Source organism: Bubalus bubalis, chromosome 11, assembly GCF_019923935.1.
Source record: "Bubalus bubalis isolate 160015118507 breed Murrah chromosome 11, NDDB_SH_1, whole genome shotgun sequence".
NCBI classification, from domain to species: Eukaryota; Metazoa; Chordata; class Mammalia; order Artiodactyla; family Bovidae; genus Bubalus; species Bubalus bubalis.
This window is the reverse complement of record NC_059167.1, coordinates 59,861,144-59,882,367: the sequence shown is the minus strand read 5'-3', so window position 1 is coordinate 59,882,367 and position 21,224 is coordinate 59,861,144. Positions and strand designations below refer to the sequence as shown.

At 39.4% G+C, this 21,224-nt stretch overlaps 1 protein-coding gene across 4 annotated transcripts in view; it reads right to left on the bottom strand.

Annotated features, from left to right (window-relative positions):
- MAP4K5 (mitogen-activated protein kinase kinase kinase kinase 5) overlaps window positions 1–20,705 on the bottom strand; it is a 123,387-nt gene extending 102,682 nt beyond the window's left edge. For 2 of the 4 annotated variants that reach the window (XM_025295799.2, XM_025295801.2), the window contains exons 1-2: window positions 20,564–20,705; window positions 20,092–20,308 (exon numbers count right to left, since the gene is read on the bottom strand). In XM_025295799.2, the coding sequence (XP_025151584.1) occupies window positions 20,092–20,199 (108 nt within the window). In that variant the 5' untranslated portion in view covers window positions 20,200–20,308; window positions 20,564–20,705. Of the gene's footprint in view, window positions 1–20,091; window positions 20,309–20,514 lie in introns of those variants that run through there. The other 2 variants (XM_025295800.2, XM_025295802.3) reach the window with 2 other exon arrangements.
- Window positions 20,706–21,224: the final 519 nt, after the last annotated feature.

Below are 21,224 nucleotides of genomic sequence, written 5' to 3'. Positions count from 1 at the left end.
GGGCTTTACTTTCAAATCATTACACAAACCTCAAACTACAACTTCTCCACTAGGTTTGATTTTCTACTCTTCGTAAAAAAATACTTTATACTTCTCTCTTGAAGCCGTTAACCTAAGCCTCTGTTACTCACTCCTCTGTTACCTATCCATTAGGATACTCTATTTACTGAATTAAGTCTATATGAACAGAGTCTCATCTTTTCTTTATCTAACATTCTACTATGTAGTCCTATGGCTTTAACAACCATCTCCAGGATTAATCTGTCCTTACCCAGCTCCAGACTCCTATATCCATGGAAACCTGACACACATGCCAACCCTAACATATAACATTCAATTATCCCTGCTCCACACTTTCATCCTCACAAATTCCCAAGTAAAATACAATTTCCTGCAGCCAGTCAGTTGCTTAAGCACAAAACCCAAGGTCATTCTTCATTTCTTTCCTTCACATTCCTCACATCCAATAACTCAGAAAACACTGGTATTTTAAAAACATAAAGCAAATTCATTAACTTCTGTCTACCTCCTCTGCTATACTCCACTCCAGCTTGTCTCCATTAGGAATCAGCAAACTATTTAATATGAAATGCAAAGGAACAGCAAGTCGAGGATAACTCTTACTTTCTGGATTGTACAAGTGAATAAACACTGTGATTCCATTCACTAAGATGACAAACACAGAAGATGGACACATTTCATGGGTGAAGGGGAAGGACAGTGAAGGAACACAGATGAGGGGCTCAGATACAAACATATTTATATTTCAGGTTCCTAAAGATGAGCCAATTCATTGGAAAAGACTCTGATGCTGGGAAAGATTAAGGGCAAGAGGAGAAGGGGGAGACAGAGGGTGAGATGGTTGGATGGCATCACCAACTCTATGGACATAAGTTTGAGCAAACTTTGGGAGACAGTGAAGGACAGGGAAGCCTGGCTACAGTACATGGGGTCACAGAGTCAAACATGACTGAGCCACTGAACAACAACAATAGAAAACTAACTGCATATAATATGGAATATCCTGTAAGCCACTTAATAGCTCCTGAAGCTCAAGAACTAACATGGATTGGAGGCAGACTGGGCATCATCAACAATACTGAATCCAGGCCAGTAGATGAGATAACCTAGGAAGAGTACACAGAGGAAAAAAAATTCAAGAACAGAAATCCTAAAATATGACTGACATTTACAGGATAGTGAAACAAAACTCTCCAGGATAGATTAGATGCACAAGACACATCTCAATAAACTTCAGTTCAGTTGCTCAGTCATGAAGAACGAAATCATAGCAAGCATCTTTTCCAATGACATTAGATTAGAAATGAACTACAACGGAAAAAAGCTGCAAAAAATACAAACACATAGAGGCTAAACAATATGCTGCTGCTGCTAAGGCACTTCAGTCGTGTCCGACTCTGTGCGACCCCATAGACGGCAGCCCACCAGGCTCCCCCGTTCCCGGGATTCTCCAGGCAAGAACACTGGAGTGGGGTGCCATTGCCTTCTCATATGCTACTAACCACTGAAGAAACCAAAAAGGAAATTTAAAAAGTACCTGGAGACAAATGAAAATGGAAACACAGCCATCCAAAATCTACAGGATGCAACAAAAGTAATTCTAAAAAGAGTTTATACAGATACAAGCCTACCTCAGGAAACAAGAAAAATCTCAAACATCTAACCATACACCTAAAGAAACTAGAAAAATAAGAACAAACAAACCAAAAGTTTGAAAAGGAAAAGAAATAATAAAAATGAGAGCAGAAATAAGTGAAATAGAAAAAAAATTTTAAATGTGAAAGATCAATAAAACTAAGAGCTGGTTCCTTGAAAATATGAAGAAAACGGATAAACCTTTAGCCAGACTCATCAAGAAGAAAAAAAAAAGACACAAAATCAGAAAAGAAAGAGAAGTTACAACTGACACCACATATATCCAAGGATCATAAGAGAATATTACAAACAATTATACACCAATAAAATGGACTACCCGGAAGAAACGCACAAATTCCTAGAAGCATACAAACTCTTACTGAATCAGGAAGAAACATAAAATACCAGCAGATCAATTACCAATAATGAAATTAAATCAGTAATAAAATTTTCCCCAACAAAATTCTAGGATCAGACAGCTTAAAAAGTAATTCTACTAAGTATTTAAAGAAGAGTTAACACCAACCTTTGCAAATTATTCAAAAAAAAAAAAAAATGAAAGAATACTTCTGAACTGATTCTATGAGTTCAGAACCATCCTCATACCAAAACCAGACAAAGACACAACAACAACAAAAAAGAAAATTAAAGAATATCACTGATGAACATAGATACAAAAATCCTCAACAAAATATGAGCACACTGAATTTAATAATACTTTAAAAGGATTATACACTATAAACAAATGATATTATCCCAGGGATAAAGGATGGTTCAATAGCTTCAAATTGATCAGTGTGATATATCACATGAACAAACTAAAGAATAAAAATCATATAATCATCTTAAGAGATACAGAAAAAGTTTTTTACAAAGTTCAACATCCATTTATGATAAAGACTCTACAACAAAGCGAATATAAAGGGAACATACCTCAGCACAATAAAAGCCATATATGACCAATCTACAGTGAACATCATACTTAACAGTGAAAAGCTGAAAGCATTTCCTGTGAAATCAAGAACAAGACAAAGATGCCCATTCTTACCACTTATATTCAACACAGTTTTGGAAGTCCTAGCCACAGCAATCAGAGACCAAAAATAATAAAAGGAATCCAAATTGGAAAGGAAACATAAAACTATCAATACTTGTAGATGACATAATATTATATATAGAGAAAATTCTTAAGATGCCACCAAAAAACTATTAAAACTAATAAATGAATTCAGTAAAGCTGCAAAATAAAATCATCATACTACCTACAGACTCAATGCAATCCTTATAAAAATACCAATGGCACTTTTCACAGAACCGGAACAAATAATTCTGAAATATATATGGAAGCACTGCTGCTGCTGCTGCTAAGTCGCTTCAGTCATGTCCGACTCTGTGTGACCCCATAGACGGCAGCCCACCAGGCTCCCCCGTCCCTGGGATTCTCCAGGCAAGAACACTGGAGTGGGTTGCCATTTCCTTCTCCAATGCATGAAAGTGAAAAGTGAAAGTGAAGTCGCTCAGTTGCGTACCGACTCTTCGCGACCCCGTGGACTGCAGCCTACCAGGCTCCTCCGCCCATGGGATTTTCCAAGCAAGAGTACTGGAGTGGGGTGCCATCGCCTTCTCCAATATGGAAGCACAAAACACTCCAAATAACTAAAACAATCTTGATAAAGTAGAAGAAAGCTGGGGGTATCACACTTCCTGATTTATTTATATTATAAAACTACAGTAATCAAAACAGTATGATACTGGCACATAGGTCAATGGAATAAAATAGAGAGTGGAGATACCCACACTTACATGGTTAATTATTGCAAAGGAGGCAAGAATATCAAATTGGGAAAAGACAGCCTCTTCAAGAAATGATGCTCAGAAAACTGGACAGCTACATGCAAAAGAATCACACGAGACTACTTTCTCACACCATCTACATATATCTTAAACTCAAAATGGATTAAAGATATAAATGTAAGACCTAAAAACATAACACTGAAGAAAACATAGGCAGTACACTATTTGACATTGATCTCAACAATATTTTTTTTAATATTCTCAAGCAAGAGAAAATCAAAAATTAAAAAAAAAAAAGCAGACTGTATCAAACTAAGAAGCTTTTGCACAGCAAATGAAACTACCAACAAGACAAAAATGCTACCTACTGACTAGGAAAATATACTTGCAAATAATATATCCCATAAGAGGTTAACTGGAGAAGGCAATGGCAACCCACTCCAGTACTCTTGCCTGGAAAATCCCATGGATGGAGGAGCCTTGGTAGGCTGCAGTCCACGGGGTTGCTAAGAGTCCGGCAGGACTGAGTGACTTCACTTTCACTTTTCACTTTCGTGAACTGGAGAAGGAGATGGCAACCCACTCCAGTATTCTTGCCTGGAGAATCCCGGGGACGGAGGAGCCTGGTGGGCTGCCGTCTATGGGGCCACACAGAGTTGAACACGACTGAAGCAACTTAGCAGCAGCAGTAGCAAGAGGTTAACATCCAAAATACATAAACAGCTCATACAACTCAAGATTAAAAAAAAAAAACCTCAAAATGGGCAGAGGACCGGAATACTTTTGTTCAAAAGACATATAGATGGCCAACATGGATATGAAAAAATACTCAGCACCACTAATCAGTGAAATGCACATCAAAACCACAATGTCACAGCTGTCAGAATAGCTATCACCAAACAGATAACAAATAAAAAGAGCTGGCAAGGGTGTGCAAAAAAGGGAACACTCGTGCACTGCTCGTGGGACGGAGCAGCCACTGTGGAAAACAGTATGACGGTTTCTCAAAAATTCAGAAATATTGACTAGAACTGACACATGGCGAAGGAATATCACTGACGGGAATCTATGTGAAGATAACAAGAACACTGACTCAAAAATTTACACACTGCATGCCACTATTCACTGCAGATTTATTTACAATAGCCAAGATATGAAAGTAACCCAAGTGGAGATACACACACACACAACACAAAAGCACACACATGTGCACACACATGCACAAGTATATTACTTAGCCATAAAAAATGAACTCTTCTCATTTGCAACAATGTAAATAATCTTGTGGTTACTGTGCTAAGTGAGGTAAGTCAGACAAACACTTTGATTTCTCCTATATGTGGAATCTAAAGCACAAAACAAAACAGAAACAGACTCGCAGATCAAACTGGTGGGTTGCCAGAGGGGAGGGGGGATGAGAGAGGAGTAAAAAGCGAGGAAGATTAAAAGGTATAAACTTCCAGTCACAAAATAAGTCAGTCATAGCGATGTAAAGTACAGCATAGGGAATACAGTCAATAATAGTGTGTAATAAATTTGTATGGCAACAGATAACTAGACTTACTGCTGTGATCATTTTGTAATGTATAAAAATACTGAATCACTCTGCAGTACATCTGAAACTAATATTGTAAATCAATTGTTGTTGCTGTTGCTGTTCAGTCTCTAAGTCGTATCTGACTCATTGTGACCCCATGGACTACAGCCGCTTGACAGGCTCTTCTGTTCACAGGATTTCCCAGCCAGGCAAGAATACTGGTGTGGGTTGCCATTTCCTTCTCCAGGGATCTCCAGGGTCCAGGGATCAAACCTGTCTCCTGCTTGGTGGGCAGATCCTTTACCACTGAGCCACTCGGGAAGACTTGTAAGTCAATTACTCCTCAACAAAAACAAATAAGTAAGTAGGTAGGGAGGTTAAAAAAAAACAAAACTACTCTAGAGATACTGTTCTATGAGAATCTTAGTTTGGAGGAAATTTTGGAAATCATCTAATTCAAAGTCTGTGGAAGTCACTTGGTCAATTTGATACATTCGTCTTTAGAATAAATTTAGTTGTATAAAGGCTTTTTATGATAAGCAAAATTGCGGCGTTCTTATTAATTTCTCTTCAGTCTCCCTGGTGCCCTAGTGGTGAGGATTTGGTGCTCTCTCCTCAGTGGTCCCAGTTTTGGTCTGTGAGATAACGCCAGTTTATTCTATTCCTCCTATGAAAAATTTCAGATATCTAGATTCATTGATTTATTCAGTAAGTATGTGTTGAGTTCCTATGGAGGTCAGGGGGCCTAGTTCTAATTTTAACATGGCTCAGATAGAAATAGAAAAACTCCCTTCTATCTATGGATGAAACATGCTAATGTTCCCAACATGCTACATACAGATTCCAGACCATTACCACTATTTTGATTGCTATATGCTTTGACCATGAACTCAAAGTTTGATGCCCAACAAAAATGATACTAGTTAAAATATTAGATTCATTACAAAAGTCATGGTATAGGTGACTTAGATTCTTTCTTCAAATCTCTATAAAGGTATGATTTTTTTTAATTCAAAAATAAATGTTGAAAGTGATGTATTCAAAACACAATGCAGTACTTCAGCCTGTGGCAAGAATAAAGTAAAGTGCTTCATTTTACTTCTATTATAAATCTTTTTAGGAAAAAGGGAGGTCATAAATACATACTGTAGACTACATAAGTTACATAAATTTCAAGGAAACCACTTCCAATAAGATCATCAAATGTATGTGAACAAAATATCATAAAGAAGGGAGCCACTTATATAGCATATTCGCCAGATGAAAATTTAATATAAAGATAAGTGATTAATTATTTTAACATTTATTCACTCAGCTCCCCTTATGCATTGTATACTTTAGGTATGAGGGTAGTATTTGGTGGGGTAATAGCAAAGAATTAAAGATTTACCCGCTTGCTTTGAGTTTCAATGGGACAGATTTCAGATCCATACAGGAAAGTTTTTTATAGTACTTAAGTAGGAACCAACTGCTTCTAAAAATAGCATGTCTTTACTATTTAAATGTTAAACGATCCCATAAAAAGGACAGGGTAAGGGACATATGTACTGTGTAAGAGGTTCCTGCCAGCTCCCAAATTCCTTAATTTTTGTTGAGTAAGTTATTTCCAAGCTGCCTTCCAAATCTAGACAGGTGCTCCCTCTCTGCTGAAGGAGGCTGTATTGCAGGCTTCGCCGCACTACCAGGCAGACATATTCAGAGTCTAAGGCCTGACTGTTAGGGTGACCCCAAATCTGTCCAAATGACTTTTATCTCAGGATACACTAGAGCCTTAGTCTGTCAGGATACTTACTTGTGTCTGAAAAGAAGTCCTTTCCTAATACAGACTGATTTTATCAAAGGGAGGATTTTATCCTTTATTTTTATCTAGAGGATTGTTTAAACTGAATTAAGTATCCTTTGTCATTAAGGAGGCCTTAGTGGCAAAGGAAAAGGGAGAAAAGGGCTTAAGATTTTAAAAGGCAGGCAAAAAAGAAACATAAAAATATAAGTGTAGAATAAGGTGGCAGAAATACATTAATTATTAATAGTAAAAAAGAGGTAGGGAATATATAAATACTTAATATATAAATACTTAATCACTGTTAGTGGGTGAAACTTTGGGGGGAAATAATTGGTCAAATTCACTAAAAGCTTAACATAAATCAGAAAACTTATTTCTAGACATTTACTTAAAGAAATAATTAAGGATATGCGAAAAGAATTTGTTCAAGGGTATGGATCACAGTATGCTTAATAAGGAAACACTGGAGATGATTTACTTGTTCAGCAATAATGAATTAAACATTGTACAGATACAAGGAAATAATACAAATATTAAATGTGTATAGTTACATGAAAAGTTGTGACACACTGTTAAATGAAAAAGTACATTATCAAATATATAGTCCACATAATATTCTATATATAATGTGTTTACATATAATACATATTGAGATGTATGTGTATGGGAGTGTCTCAGTCGCTATGTCCGACTCTTTGTGACTCTGTAGACTATAGCCCACAAGGCTCCTCTGACCATGGGATCTCCAGGCAAGCACACTGAGGGCAGGAGAAGGGGTTGCCATGCCCACCTCCAGGGGATCTACCAAATTTGGGGATAGAATTCGTGTTATGTCTGTCTCTCTGCGATGAAGGCGGATTCTTTACCCACTGAACCACCTGTGAAGCCCTGATTTACGTAATGTGTCCTTAATATGACTTTTTAAAAGTTTTAAAAGATATATAAAAATTTTCATCTTTCAGTAAAAGAAGTACATGTAATTTTTCATTTATTCCAATATCGCAGTTTTCTAAAATAAACACCTATTACTTAAAATGTATTTTTTGAAAAATGTAGGAAAGAAGGCTATCAATTCTGAGGCAAGGAAGAAAGAGGCAAACAGGAGGGCAAGTCCTACCCATGAATCTACAGAATGAATAGGAAATTATTCCTGGGGAAAAAAAAATTATAGGGAACCCAAGCATCTCCATTGTCTATTACATTTAGGAGCCAAAAAGCTTAAAATGCAAAAGTTGTTAATAATTTATTGCAAGTTCTGTCTATTAAAATATATTGTCATGCCCACATTGGATTCCTCCTGATACTGCTAAGGGGCAGGGTTAAAAAAAGAAGGGAGGGGGCAAAAAGGCACAAGGCACCTAAAAAAGAGGATGCATGTATGTAAGAGGTAACACATTGGTTTACAAGATATCCTTCTCGGGATATGACTTAAATTAGAGGCAACTAGAAGTAACTAGCTAATGCTACAAAAGGCAGGCTATTCTACTGCATGAAATAATTAGCATTTTATTTAACTTAGCTTACCAAATCTAGTCTATGGGACCCAGTTAATCCAGGTAACAATAAGTCTAAGTTTCCAAAAAAATGAGCACAAGAGAAGGCACATCAGGAAGGTTGTCTAACAACCAAGAACAAGAATAGTTTCTCTTTTACTTATTAATATGTAGGATGGCTATGAGCTAAGTTAATCTCCACAGTAAAAGCAAACCAAGCCTGAGCTCCAATTTGGAAAATTTAAGGGTAAGAGTAATGACCAGGTGGGTTACCAGAAAAAAGTACTTCTGAAAGTTGATGTTGAGACCTGAAGTTTATATGCATATTCAATCCAAAAAGTCTCTCACCTCTTAGCAGAGATATAAGGCTGCCAAGTCTCATCTGACCATCTGCCCATAATTTGTTTAGAGCTTTTTACATGCTGGGCAATGTGTTAAGGGCTATGTATACAGCAATGAATTTAAAGATGTAGTCCTGAGGCAGTTTGCTTTAGTAAAAAGAACAGAAATACGGAGTCAGAAGATCCGGATTCACGTCCTCACAGTGCCACCTATTAACTGTAACACCTAGAGCAAAAAGTAAGTTTCTTCTTGGGTAAATCAGAGATGACAATACATCTGTCCCACCTATCTCACAGGACTATTGTGAGGAACAAGTAATATACTGATTTTGAAAGAGCTAAACAAACATTAGTCACTCTTAGTCATTTTAACCCAATTTTATTTTTATAAAAATGTTAGAAGGTGGGGGCCAGTATGAGTCATGGGCCCAAACACCTCCAAGGATAGACTGGGCTATCAGCCGGCTTCCCACATCATTCTTTCAAAATCTCAGTGGGAGATTATGACCTTTAACAGAAGTAGAGTTATATTAGACCTAAATTCATCTTGCCTTTTTCAAAGAGTTATCTACATTCTCAAACATAATTAGTACTTCACATAATTGAAAAGCAACAGCCTCCTAATGACATTCAAACATGTCAAATACTCAAAAGTAGTCCAATGCAGCCAAGTGAAAGTGATTGCTCCAATTGATCTGATCTATAACTAAATTCCCAAATTGAAAACAAAGCCCTGAAAAACAAAAGTATCAGTTGTTAATAAGTTAATAAATATCACGTTTCTCTTCCTACATATTTGATCTGAGGCCACAATTTAAAGCTTAGAGTGAAACTTATATAAATTCTGAAAGCAAAAGTAAAATCAGTTCAGTTCAGTTGCTCAGTCATGTCTGACTCCTTGCAACCCGATGGACTGTAGCACGCTAGGCTTCCCTGTCCATCACCAACTCCAGAGTTTACTCAAATTCATGTCCATCGAGTCGGTGATGCCATCCAACCACCTCATCCTCCCTCATCCCCTTCTCCTCCAACCTTCAATCTTTCCCAGCATCAGAGTCTTTGCAAATGAGTCAGTTCTTTGCATCAGGTGGCCAAAGTATTGGAGTTTCAGCTTCAATGTCAGTCCTTCCAATGAATATTTAGGACTGATCTCCTTTAGGATGGACTGGTTGGAACTCCTTGCAGTGCAAGGGACTCTCAAGAGTCTTCTCCAACACCACAGTTCAAAAGCATCAATTCTTTGGCACTCAGCTTTCTTCACAGTCCAACTCTCACATCCATACATGACTACTGGAAAAACCATAGCCTTGACTAGACAGACCTTTGTTGGCAAAGTAATGTCTCTGCTTTTTATATGAGGTCTGGGTTGGTCGTAACTTTTCTGTCAAGGATCAGCATCTTTTAATTTCATGGCTGCAGTCACCATCTGCAGTGATTTTGGAGCCCCCAGAAATAAAGTCTGTCACTGTTTTCCCATTTATTTACCATGAAGTGATGGGACCAGATGCCATGATATTTGTTTTCTGAATGTTGAGCTTTAAGCCAACTTTTTCATTCTCCTCTTTCACTTTCATCAAGAGGCTCTTTAGTTCTTCTTCACTTTCTGCCATAAGGGTAGTGTCATCTGCATATCTGAGGCCCGGCAATCTTGATTCCAGCTTGTGCTTCTTCCAGTCCAGCGTTTCTCATGATGTACTCTGCATATAAGTTAAATAAGCAGGGTGACAGTATACAGCCTTGATGTACTCCTTTCCCTCTTTGGAACCAGTCTGTTGTTTCTTGTCCATTTCTAAGTGTTGCTTCCTGACCTGCCTACAGATTTCTCAGGCAGGTCAGGTGGTCTGGTATTTCCATCTATTTCAGAATTTTCCACAGTTTGTGGTGATCCACACAGTCAAAGGCTTTGGCATAGTCAATAAAGCAGAAATACATGTTTTTTTGGAATTCTCTTGCCTTTTCTATAATCCAACAGATGCTGGCAGTTTGACCTCTGGTTCCTCTGCCTTTTTTTAAATTCAGCTTGAACATCTGGAAGTTCACAGTTCATGTACTGTTGAGTCTTGGCTTGGAGAATTTTGAGCATTACTTTGCTAGTGTGTGAGATGAGTGCAATTGTGTAGTAGTTTGAGCATTCTTTGGCATTGCCTTTCTTTGGGATTGGAATAAAAATTGACCTTTTTCAGTCCTGTGGCCACTGCTGAGTTTTCCAGATTTGCTGGCACATTGAGTGCAGCACTTTCACAGCATCATCTTTCAGGATTTGAAATAGCTCAACTGGAATTCCGTCACTTCCACTAGCTTTGTTCATAGTGATGCTTTCTAAGGCCCACTTGACCTCGCATTCCAGGATGTCTGGCTATAGGTGAGAGATCACACCATTGTGATTATCTGGGTCGTTAAGATCTTTTTTGTATAGTTCTGTGTATTCTTGCCACCTCTTTTTAACATCTTCTGCTTCTGTTAGGTCCATACCATTTCTGTCCTTTATTGAGCCCACCTTTGCATGAAATGTTCCCTTGGAATTTCTAATTTTCTTGAAGAGATCTCTAGTCTTTCCCATTCTATTGTTTTCCTCTATTTCTTTGCACTAAGAATCTACTACTAAGTTGATCTATATTCTATCACATTTGTCTTCATCAAAAACACTGGAAATGATGGTTAAAATGAAAATACTGAACCTATGAAATAAAAATAATAAGAACACTAGATGCATTATAAGCCTAAGGCTTAGGCTCTATCTAAATGTTAATTTTGGAACTGAAATTTATATAACTGCACCACTGATAGCACTGTTTTATGTCTATTTTCACAATGTTGAAAGTATTTTAAAGACTTTTATTGTTTTTGCAACATTTCTATGAAAGTAGAAAGGAATTTTAACATCATTTGCCTCTAACCATGATCCTAACCTTCAGATCCACCATCAGAACCATGATCTTTTTTAGGCAGTCGTAACATAAATCTACTTCTACACAGTAAGAAAAATAAATACAAAATAAAGAGTTTAACTAAATGATTTACAAAACAGTAAACATCCATAATAGAACACTTCATCTGAATAAAACATGTTATTTTAATAGTAACCTTACACAGTATTTAAAATAACATCAAATTAAATAACTTTTAATAAGATATCCACTAGCTTAATAAAAAACATCATTTTAAATAGATTCTCATTTCCTGCTGTTACCTATTTTTGCAAGTTATTCAATCTCTCTCACCCTAACATAACAACCCAACAATCTCTTATGTCAGATTACCAGGTTACAGAAAGGATAGTATATTCACATGTACTGTTAGTTTTTTGTTTTTTTTTTAAGTGAGTGTTTTGATAGCAAATGTCAAAGAAATAACAGGCAGAATATACTAATATGTCCATCCTCTATCACCTTCAGATTTGGAGCCATTAGCCATGTCTATTTTATTAGCATTTAAAGATTAGAGAACACCAGTGGGGAAAGATAGTAGGAGCAGACACACATCTTTTATTTTCAAAATCACGCATTAAAAAATGACCAGGGAAGATAAGAAATGGGTAAGTTATATACAACTGCTGAACTTAATTAAAATCTCAATGACTTGTATTCCTGCACCCGCCAATGAGATGCAATGATGGCAATGATGGTGTCTCAGTTCTAACTCCTAACACTAAGCTTACAGTTTAGCTGTGGAGATAGGGTTAGGTGATTCAGTAAGATAGAGAGATATTTAAGGCTTCCTCTGATTACCCAGATATCAGCTTGGCCAACTTCTTATTTACCTAAAGTCTTTTACTCAAACCTAACCTTGTGATTGCGGCCATGAAATTAAAAGACGCTTACTCCTTGGAAGGAAAGTTATGACCAACCTAGATAGCATATTCAAAAGCAGAGACATTACTTTGCCAACAAAGGTCCATCTAGTCAAGGCTATGGTTTTGCCAGTGGTCATATATGGATGTGAGAGTTGAACTGTGAAGAAAGCTGAGCACCATAGAATTGATGCTCTTGAACTGTGGTGTTGGAGAAGACTCTTGAGAGTCCCTTGGACCGCAAGGAGATCCAACCAGTCCATTCTAAAGGAGATCGGTCCTGGGTATTCTTTGGAAGGAATGATGCTAAAGCTGAAACTCCAGTACTTTGGCCACCTCATGCGAAGAGTTGACTCATTGGAAAAGACTCTGATGCTGGGAGGGATTGGGGGCAGGAGGAGAAGGAGACGACAGAGGATGAGATGGCTGGATGGCATCACCAACTCGATGGACGTGAGTTTGAGTGAACTCCGGGAGTTGGTGATGGACAGGGAGGCCTGGCGTGCTGCAATTCATGGGGTCACAAAGAGTCAGACACGACTGAGCGACTGAACTGAACTGAACTGAACCTTCTCAATGTGGCCCACAATGCTCATCCTAATATCATTTCTCAACCTACCTTCCTGATCTCACCCTGGCAACCCTGAACCCCTTAACTTGTTCAGCTTTTTCTTCTTTCCACATCTTTAGCCACCTTCTCACATCCCATACAACTTATTTATTATGCTTATTGTTTATTCACTCTCTCTTTCCCCTACAATGTAACTTCCATGAGGGCAAGAATCTTTGTCTGCACTGCTCACTGGTATATTCCAAGACCCCAGAACAGTGTCTGGCACATAAGAGGCCCTCTATAAACACCGGTTGAATCTTTACCCTTTTCCACCCTGTCATTTCCCGGCTCCATTCTAGCTCCCCATTCATCAGTGTGCCTCATCCTACCATACCCATAGGGAACAACTGGGACTGGAAATCAAGGGAGACTCTATTTCAGAGAAGAGAAGAAAAGAGGAAGGAAAAAGAAAGGTAGAGAAGGAGGTTTAAAAATTTCCCCTACCTTTTGATCCCCAACAATTCCAACCTAAGTTTTCGCATGTAATCTTTCTAAATTTTCAATTCCTCCCAAATTCTGTCTTGACTGCCTTCTTAGTCAAATTCCTTCTCTAAACTCACAACACTCCTGGGTCAATTGGGTGATAAGAGAAGTTTAAAGAATAATAACTGAAAAACTGTAATCAGACTCAATGGAAAAAAAAAAAAAAAAAAAAACAGAAACAGTGGAAGAAACATCTGCATCTCATTTCCTTTTCCCTTCATAGCTAAGCTGCTTCAAAAAGTGTTCTACATCCCCCTACTTCCTTACTGACCATTCACATCTCAACTCTTCCGCTCTGAATGAACCTTTTTGATTCCTTACTCAAATGACCACTATGTCACTCACACCTTCAAAACATTTTTATTGAGCACTTACATATATGCTAAGCACTATGTCAGGTTAGCTGATTCAGTGGTAAACACAATTTCTAGACTTGCACTTTGAGCAGAAGAGGAACGCTGACAGCAACAAAGATGAGTGACAAATGTAAGTATTATTTAAGAAGTTACCGCAGACAGATATGACTTTATCTAAGGGACAGAAAAGGCCTCCCTGAAATGCAATGTTTAAAGAGAAACGCAAACAGTAGAAGATAGAGAGATGAAAGACAAGAGGAAGGATGTTTTAGGAAAAGGAAATAGTACCTGCAAAAACTGATGGACAGAGTAGAGTGCATATAAAGAATGGAAGGAAATTCAGTGTCAGGAGAGACAGTCCTTAAAAGCCATATTATTCTAAAACTTTAATCTGTGGACAAGGAGAATAAAAAGAAATGACACAAAACCTCAGATTTAAATTTTCTGGAAGATGAAAACATTTGCCTTATCGCAATTAGAGCTGAAGGAAACAAGAATAGACTCAGGATGATAGAGATGAATTCTTGAAACTCCTTGATTTCTATGCAAAGAACTTTCTCATAACTTTTTGTTTCTTCTCAGACACCTTCAACGTATTATTTTTCTTCTAATTCTAAGACTACTGCCTTTCCTCAGCTCTCTTACAAATGTACTCTTCTAGATAAACTCACCTGTACTACACAGGTACCATCCCATAAAGTGACAGTGACTCCCAAACCTGTATCCCTGATTCAGCTCTCTTAAGGCCAGAGCTGCATTTTCTACCATCTGTTGGACATAATCACCTATGTACCGTCATACATCCAAAACCAAACACAAGATCCAGAACCCACAAATCTGGTATTTCCTAATTTTGTTGGTGATACCAATAGAGTCATCCAAGCAGAAATTCTAAATGTGACTGGCTACCTGTTTTTCCCTCACTGATCACCAGGTAATTTTGATCATCTAAATACAATGCAAATCTATCATTTCCTTTCATCTCTAATACCAGTGCCTAAATTTCAGCTTGCATAAACTTTAATCTGGATTATTCAGTAACTGGTCTCTATACTTTCAGAAACTTTGTCTAATCCAGCCTCTACACTATGAGAGTTTCCCTCCTCAAGTGTTTCTTCAGTTTACAGGAAGAAGTCCAAATTCTTTGCTATGACATACAAGGTCCATTATCTGGTCCTTGTCTGCCAGTGAATGACTGAGTGAAGTCATTCAGTCAACTCTTTGCGACCCCATGGACTGAGCCTACCAGGCTTCTCCATCCATGTAATTTTCCAGGCAAGTACTAGAGTGGGTTGCCATTTCCTTCTCCAGGGGATCTTCCCGACCCAGAGATCAAACCCAGGTGTTCCACATTGCAGGCAGACACTTTAGCATCTGAGCCACCAGGGAAGCCCTGTCTGCCAGTAAATAGCTTGTACTCCCCATCTATGGAGTCTCTGCCAGGTTTGGTCCAACCAAACTTGGAAATCAGATGCAGATCCCTCAAGATTTATCATGGTTTTTCAAGCCACTAGGTATTTGCACACACTGTTTCCACAGCCTACAATTTCTTTCCCATTTGTTCACCTAGAAATCACCCTGAATTCTTTTAAAATCCAGTTAACGTCCCCACTCTTTTTAATCTTCCCTGGTTCGCATCATAGCTCTCTATCCTCTTCTCCTTTCCCTAGTCCCCACAGGAAAAAAAAAAAGTTGAGCATTTCTCCAACTTAACTTCTATTCTGGCATTTACCAAATTACGACTGCTTACATGTCTGCTTTCCTGACTAAATTATGCGTTCCTGTTGATAGGGTACTTTTTCATGTGTGCATCCCCATACCATACCATACCATACAGTTGGCACTCAACAGAAAAAAAAAACAAAAAACAAATATTTTCTAAATAAACAGAAAGAAATATTTCTTGAATAAATGAATATCTACAGAAGGGTTGTGATGTATCAAGCTTTGTTTTTATAAAATGAGATCCTGGGGTAAGCTTTAAAGTATCTAAAGTCACTCTAGAATTGTGACTTCTGGCTTGGGGAAGAGAGAGGGAGGGTATATGTAAAAGAGGGATTCATTACAGCGGACCCAGTTCATCCAGCACCCAGAAAACACAAAGAAGTAATAAGACTATGTGACAAAGATTTCTACACAAATTATAACATTATTTTAAGTTGTAAAAATTAAAAACAACAATGCGAAACTTAGAATCATTAACTAAATGATTTGTTACATGGATCTTTTAAATGGGTATTTTTGAAGACTATTTAAAAGCCAGGACTCATTTAGCCCACCTGTCAATGCAGGAGATGTGATTTCAATCCCTGGGTTGGGAAGATCCCCTGGAGAAGGAAATGGCAACTCACTCCAGCATTCTTGCCTGGGAAATCCCATGCACAGAGGAGCCTGGTGGTCTACAGTCCATGGGGTTGCAAAAGTGTGGGACACAACTTGGTGGTTAAATAACAACAACAATTTAAAGATCAGGGAAAATGCTGGCCATTCCAATCAAGTAGAAAAAAGAATACATCATGATATCAATTTTATAAAAGCCATGTTTAAAACATATTGGTTTGAAAACTTTTAGGAAAAATGCCTGAAATAAACTATTGATATTAAATTATCAACAGTACTTATCTCTGGTTACTTTATACAACTAATATCATTCAACAAATATTTATTGAGCATCTGTCTATCTGCTACTGTACAGTAATGAGCAGAAGACATTTGTTCCTGTCCTCCTGGAGCTAAATATATCACACTTTTATAATCAATCAGAAAAAGCAATACAGGTTAGAAAAGAATACATGAGATCAACCCACTCTAAATTTATAACCCATAAAAAAGATTACTAACATTTCTCTGGAACCTAGATTGGGAACAACTTTCATAGAAATATTTGGATAAAGGCAACCTACCCAAATGACTTGTACTGTTAGTTGTAAACTGTATCATGACAATTGTCTAGATCACTATGGACAGAAGGTAGCAGAGACACTATCTCTCCAGGCTTCCTCCTTCTGTTGGAAGATTTTAAAATTAATGTTAATTATAAATAAAATTTGCTTACTTGAAATTTAATCTCTCATACATCTTCCACTACATTTCTTTTCTCCTTGTGTTTCTTTCCCCTCCACTATTTCCTGCTTTCACCTTCAATAATCTAACCCATTTATTTAAAATAATCTTTGTAATAGTCTTCTTTCAACCCAGGAATAGCCAGTTTGAGTTCTGCCCTCCTGGGGATTCTCAAAAAAGACAGGAGCTTCAGAGGCGATCTGTGCCTCTGAATAACAAAAATAATTCACCAAAAAATCTCAAAGCTGTGGTACTTTCAAAGCTCCAGGTCCATAAGATAGAAAAAGAAATAAAGAACTTTCCTGGAGGTCCAGTGGTTTAAGACTCTGCACTTCCAGTGCTTCACTGTAATTATTTTGCTAGTTTACATCACAGACTGAAATTCTTCTAAAACTTCCTAGGATTTTCAGCTCATCCTAAACACAGTAATAAATAATAAATTAAGTGCTCTGAGTTAAAAACTTCAATGCTACAGTTTGAATGTTACATGTTTTTAGGCATATTAAGGAGTAAATACACAGACTTAAAATTCTGTAGGTTTTAAAATATTGACAATGGATATGCTATGAAATAGTTTTCCAGAAATATTTTTCCTAGGGAACTCAAGTAATTGAAATTTGTAATAAAAATACGTATGCAGGATATAATCGGCATTACAAGAATATATTATATAGAGTATTGAATGTTAACTTAGTGTTGTGATGTTAAAAGCATACGCCCAAAGAAGTAGGGGACAGAATTACTGATAGTCATTCATTCATCAGTTTCATAAAGTACTTATTCTGTGCCAGGCACAATTCTAGGTACTATTAGAGACAGAGCAGTGAGTAAAACAGATAAAATTCCTGCCCTCGGGGAGTATGTTCGTGGATTGAGATAGATAACAAACAAGGAAAAAATAAGTAAACCATTAGAGTAGTAAGTGCAAAGGGAAAAGAAGTAGGAAAAAAAGATTGAAAGGGTATAAAAGCAGGGAGGGAAGGGAGCAAGCCATGTGGCTGCCTGAGGAAAGCCATTCTGAGCAGCAGGGATAGCCAGAACAAAGGCCAAAAGGTAGGAAGATGTACATTCTGTTTAAGAAAGAGCAAGCAGGCTGGTGTTGCTAGAAGACAATGAAGGAGGGGGAAGAGTAATAAATGAGGCCAGAGAGATAGTGGGGAAGGTCTATCTAGGGCCTCCTGGAAGAGCACTGGAGTAAGGCTTTCCTGGACAGTTAGGATAATAACAGTTGGAAATTTAGGAGGGAGGTGATCCCGGGTAATTAGAACAAAGGAAAACAAAAGACAAGGAACCAGGATTTTGAGGATGTTTAGGAATCAGCAACTGGCTTGCTGTGGAATGAATATACACACAAAATGAGGGAGCATGAATATGAGAGAAGGGGATCATGTGTGAGGTGGGAGGTTGAAGGTGCTGTATGATAAATATTCTGTCTTTGATCCTCTGTTTAGGAACTGTAGAAGAGAGATAGGGCAGGGAGGCACCAGGGTAAAAAGTAATCTTAGCTGCCCCTTTAATATAACCTTTTGCTTTCCCTGGCAAGAATAAAACCCCACTCCAGATAACTGCTTTAGTTGTTATATTTATAAAGAAAAATGGTAAAAGTCTTGGGATTTCTGTGGGGAACACTTTAAATGTTCTTATAGTAGGAAGGAGAGAAAATATACAGGAACTGGAATTCAGATTACTGTATTATTAACATGAACTGAATTGATGATGAACAACTGTATGATTAACATTAACTAGTAATACATAGTGAATCATAAAAAGAAGATGACTAAAAAGCGGGACTGAGAAAGCAAATAGGAATTTCAAGTTTTTAAAGATCATTCCACAAAATGGCTAATTCATGAATAAACAAGAGTTAACTTGTTTATTATATATTATATATCTAATTCTATATAAAGAGGATTCTGGATTCTATTATAATTATCCACTTTGAATTAAAATTATTCACAAGGCAAAAGCTGGAGCCTTCCTTTCAATTCAACATCCCATACAGAACAGTACCTAGTACAGAAGATGCAAATGCTTGTTTAAATAAAAATCCTACCCTTTACTTTTCATCTCAACAGAATCAAAGTGTTAGAGCTTCTTAACACAACCTCAAATTGTTACTATTAATAGGGAGGATATTAACAAAAACAGAAGTTAGGAAGAAAGGATGATTTTCTTCCATATTACCACCTGTGCAAAACAACATACCCCAGAGGATTCTACTGGTTAATTAACCATATAACACAAGGCCAGTTTCAAGTACAAGCAGGAGTGTTACTTGGAATAATGGCATACATAACATGATTAAATCCAATAAACAAAGCTGTTCCAAATCCAAGAAAATTTCCCTCAATATATCCACATGAGTTGCAGTAGAGATCCCTTTTTGAAACAGAAAACAAAAAGCATAGACAATCTGAAACAATCTCTTTAATCTTGATCCTTCAAGAACTCAGTGAACTTAGGGAACTGGGTTTGCTTCTCTGTATGTTTTTTCAAATTTCAAATTGAGAGTAACATCCTCATCTTTCCTTCCAAATAAAGCAAACAAGTACAATTAAAAGGACAGCAGCTCTTAACCACTCTTGGTCATGGGATGTTATAAATTCCAAAGAGAGGAACTGCTAAAGTAGAAAAAGGAATCACCTGATACAAATAATGAAACTTGTGCTGGGAAAAGCATTGTTCTACATATGATAATGTTTATGCCCAAGCCACTTTTTAGACTGCTTGCAGATAAAACTGAGAGGAAGGATTTCACAGGACTTTTTAAACCACGATTATCCATCCAAAAGTTTTCTTATGCAAATGTCGGAATGTCAATATACTTTCTTGTCTCCCGACTTCCAGGAAGCATTTTTCCATGCTAAGACAAGAACATTTTCAAGTGCAACTCCGTAAGCAGATTCGAACTCCCCTGGATACCATAAATAAGCATGAAAAAAGCCTATATACCACAAAAAAAGTACAAAGGTAGTTTGCAAAGGTGTGATTAGTTCTGCTTGTTGGAGCGATTAGAGCAAGCAGTGAATAGAAGGTGCCCTGAAACCGAGGACACGGAACCACGGCCGCGGCATCTCCAAAATGCAACAATAAAAGCATCCTGCCCCCTCCTCATACTCCCCAGAAAGTGGCCGATTCCAGGAAGCCAGCTGACCGCAGGAAAAGAGTCCGGCCTGCCTCACCTTATAGACGTCCCCGTAGGTGCCGCTGCCGACCCTCTGAACGAGCTCGTAGTCCTGCTGCGGGTTACGCCTCAGGATGTCGGCCCCAGGCCGCAGAGGGGCCTCCATCTTCACTCAGGGCCCGGCCCCCGCCGGCTCTGCCCGCGGCGCCCCGATTCCCGCTAACGAAGACGAGAGACGCCGCTTCCCAACATGGAGCCTCTGCCCGCAACTCCGCCTGCACGAGGGACAAGCAGAGGCTACAATCCCGAGCGGCCCAGCCCCTTCCCTTCCGCCCGTCCGGGGACCGCGGACCAGCCGGCCTGGAAGAGTCCCTGGCGCCCCGCCGCCGCGTTCCGGCCGCGGCCCTTCCCCCTCCCAGGCCGCCCGCGAACTGCCGAACCGGGTCTGCCCGCCCGCCGGCGCTCGGGATCGGCAGGATACCTCAGGGGGGCGGCCCCGCTCTTTGTTGAGCGCCGCGCCCGGGACCTACTTCCTCGCCCGCGCCTGCGTGCTGCTTCCCGGCTCCCGCCGGCTGCTCCAGGTCCCCCGCCGCCACCGCCGTCTCTCCCCGCTGCACCGCACGTCCTCTCGCGGGCGGCTGAGGCGCGTACCGTCGCCGCCGCCGCCGCACCACGTTCCCCACCCGGGGCTGCGTCACCGGGAGACACGTTCCCGGCCAGCGTGGGTCGGGCGCCCAGAGGCCCGCCCGAGCGCGCCGGCCGCGGGGCCAGAGTGCCGCCCTGAGGCCTGCTCGGGACACGACACTCTCCCGGCCGGGCCGCCGCGCCCCCTCGCCCGGCGCGTCCCACCGGGCCCAGGCTCTTCTCCCCACCCGCGGGTGTTTAGGGACGCCCCCGGTGCATTTGTGGGCGGACGCGATTCGGCTAAACCGCCCCCTGCTTTGTCAGGTAAACTTAGAGAGTGACGGGTGGCGGGAGAAGGGTGGGCACGAGGCAGACGGGAACGCGGCCCCCGCCCAGTTCAGAGAAGGTACGTTGAGGGCACTGGGCCAGGAGTCAGCTGGCAGTGGGGCGCCAGGGAAGGAGGTGGGGAAGTGCCAGGTTAACTAAATCGCGGCACACCCTACTGCACCGTCCTGTTCTGCAGATCATTCCCAGTGGTACCAGTTTGAGGCTTCCCTACACACCTGT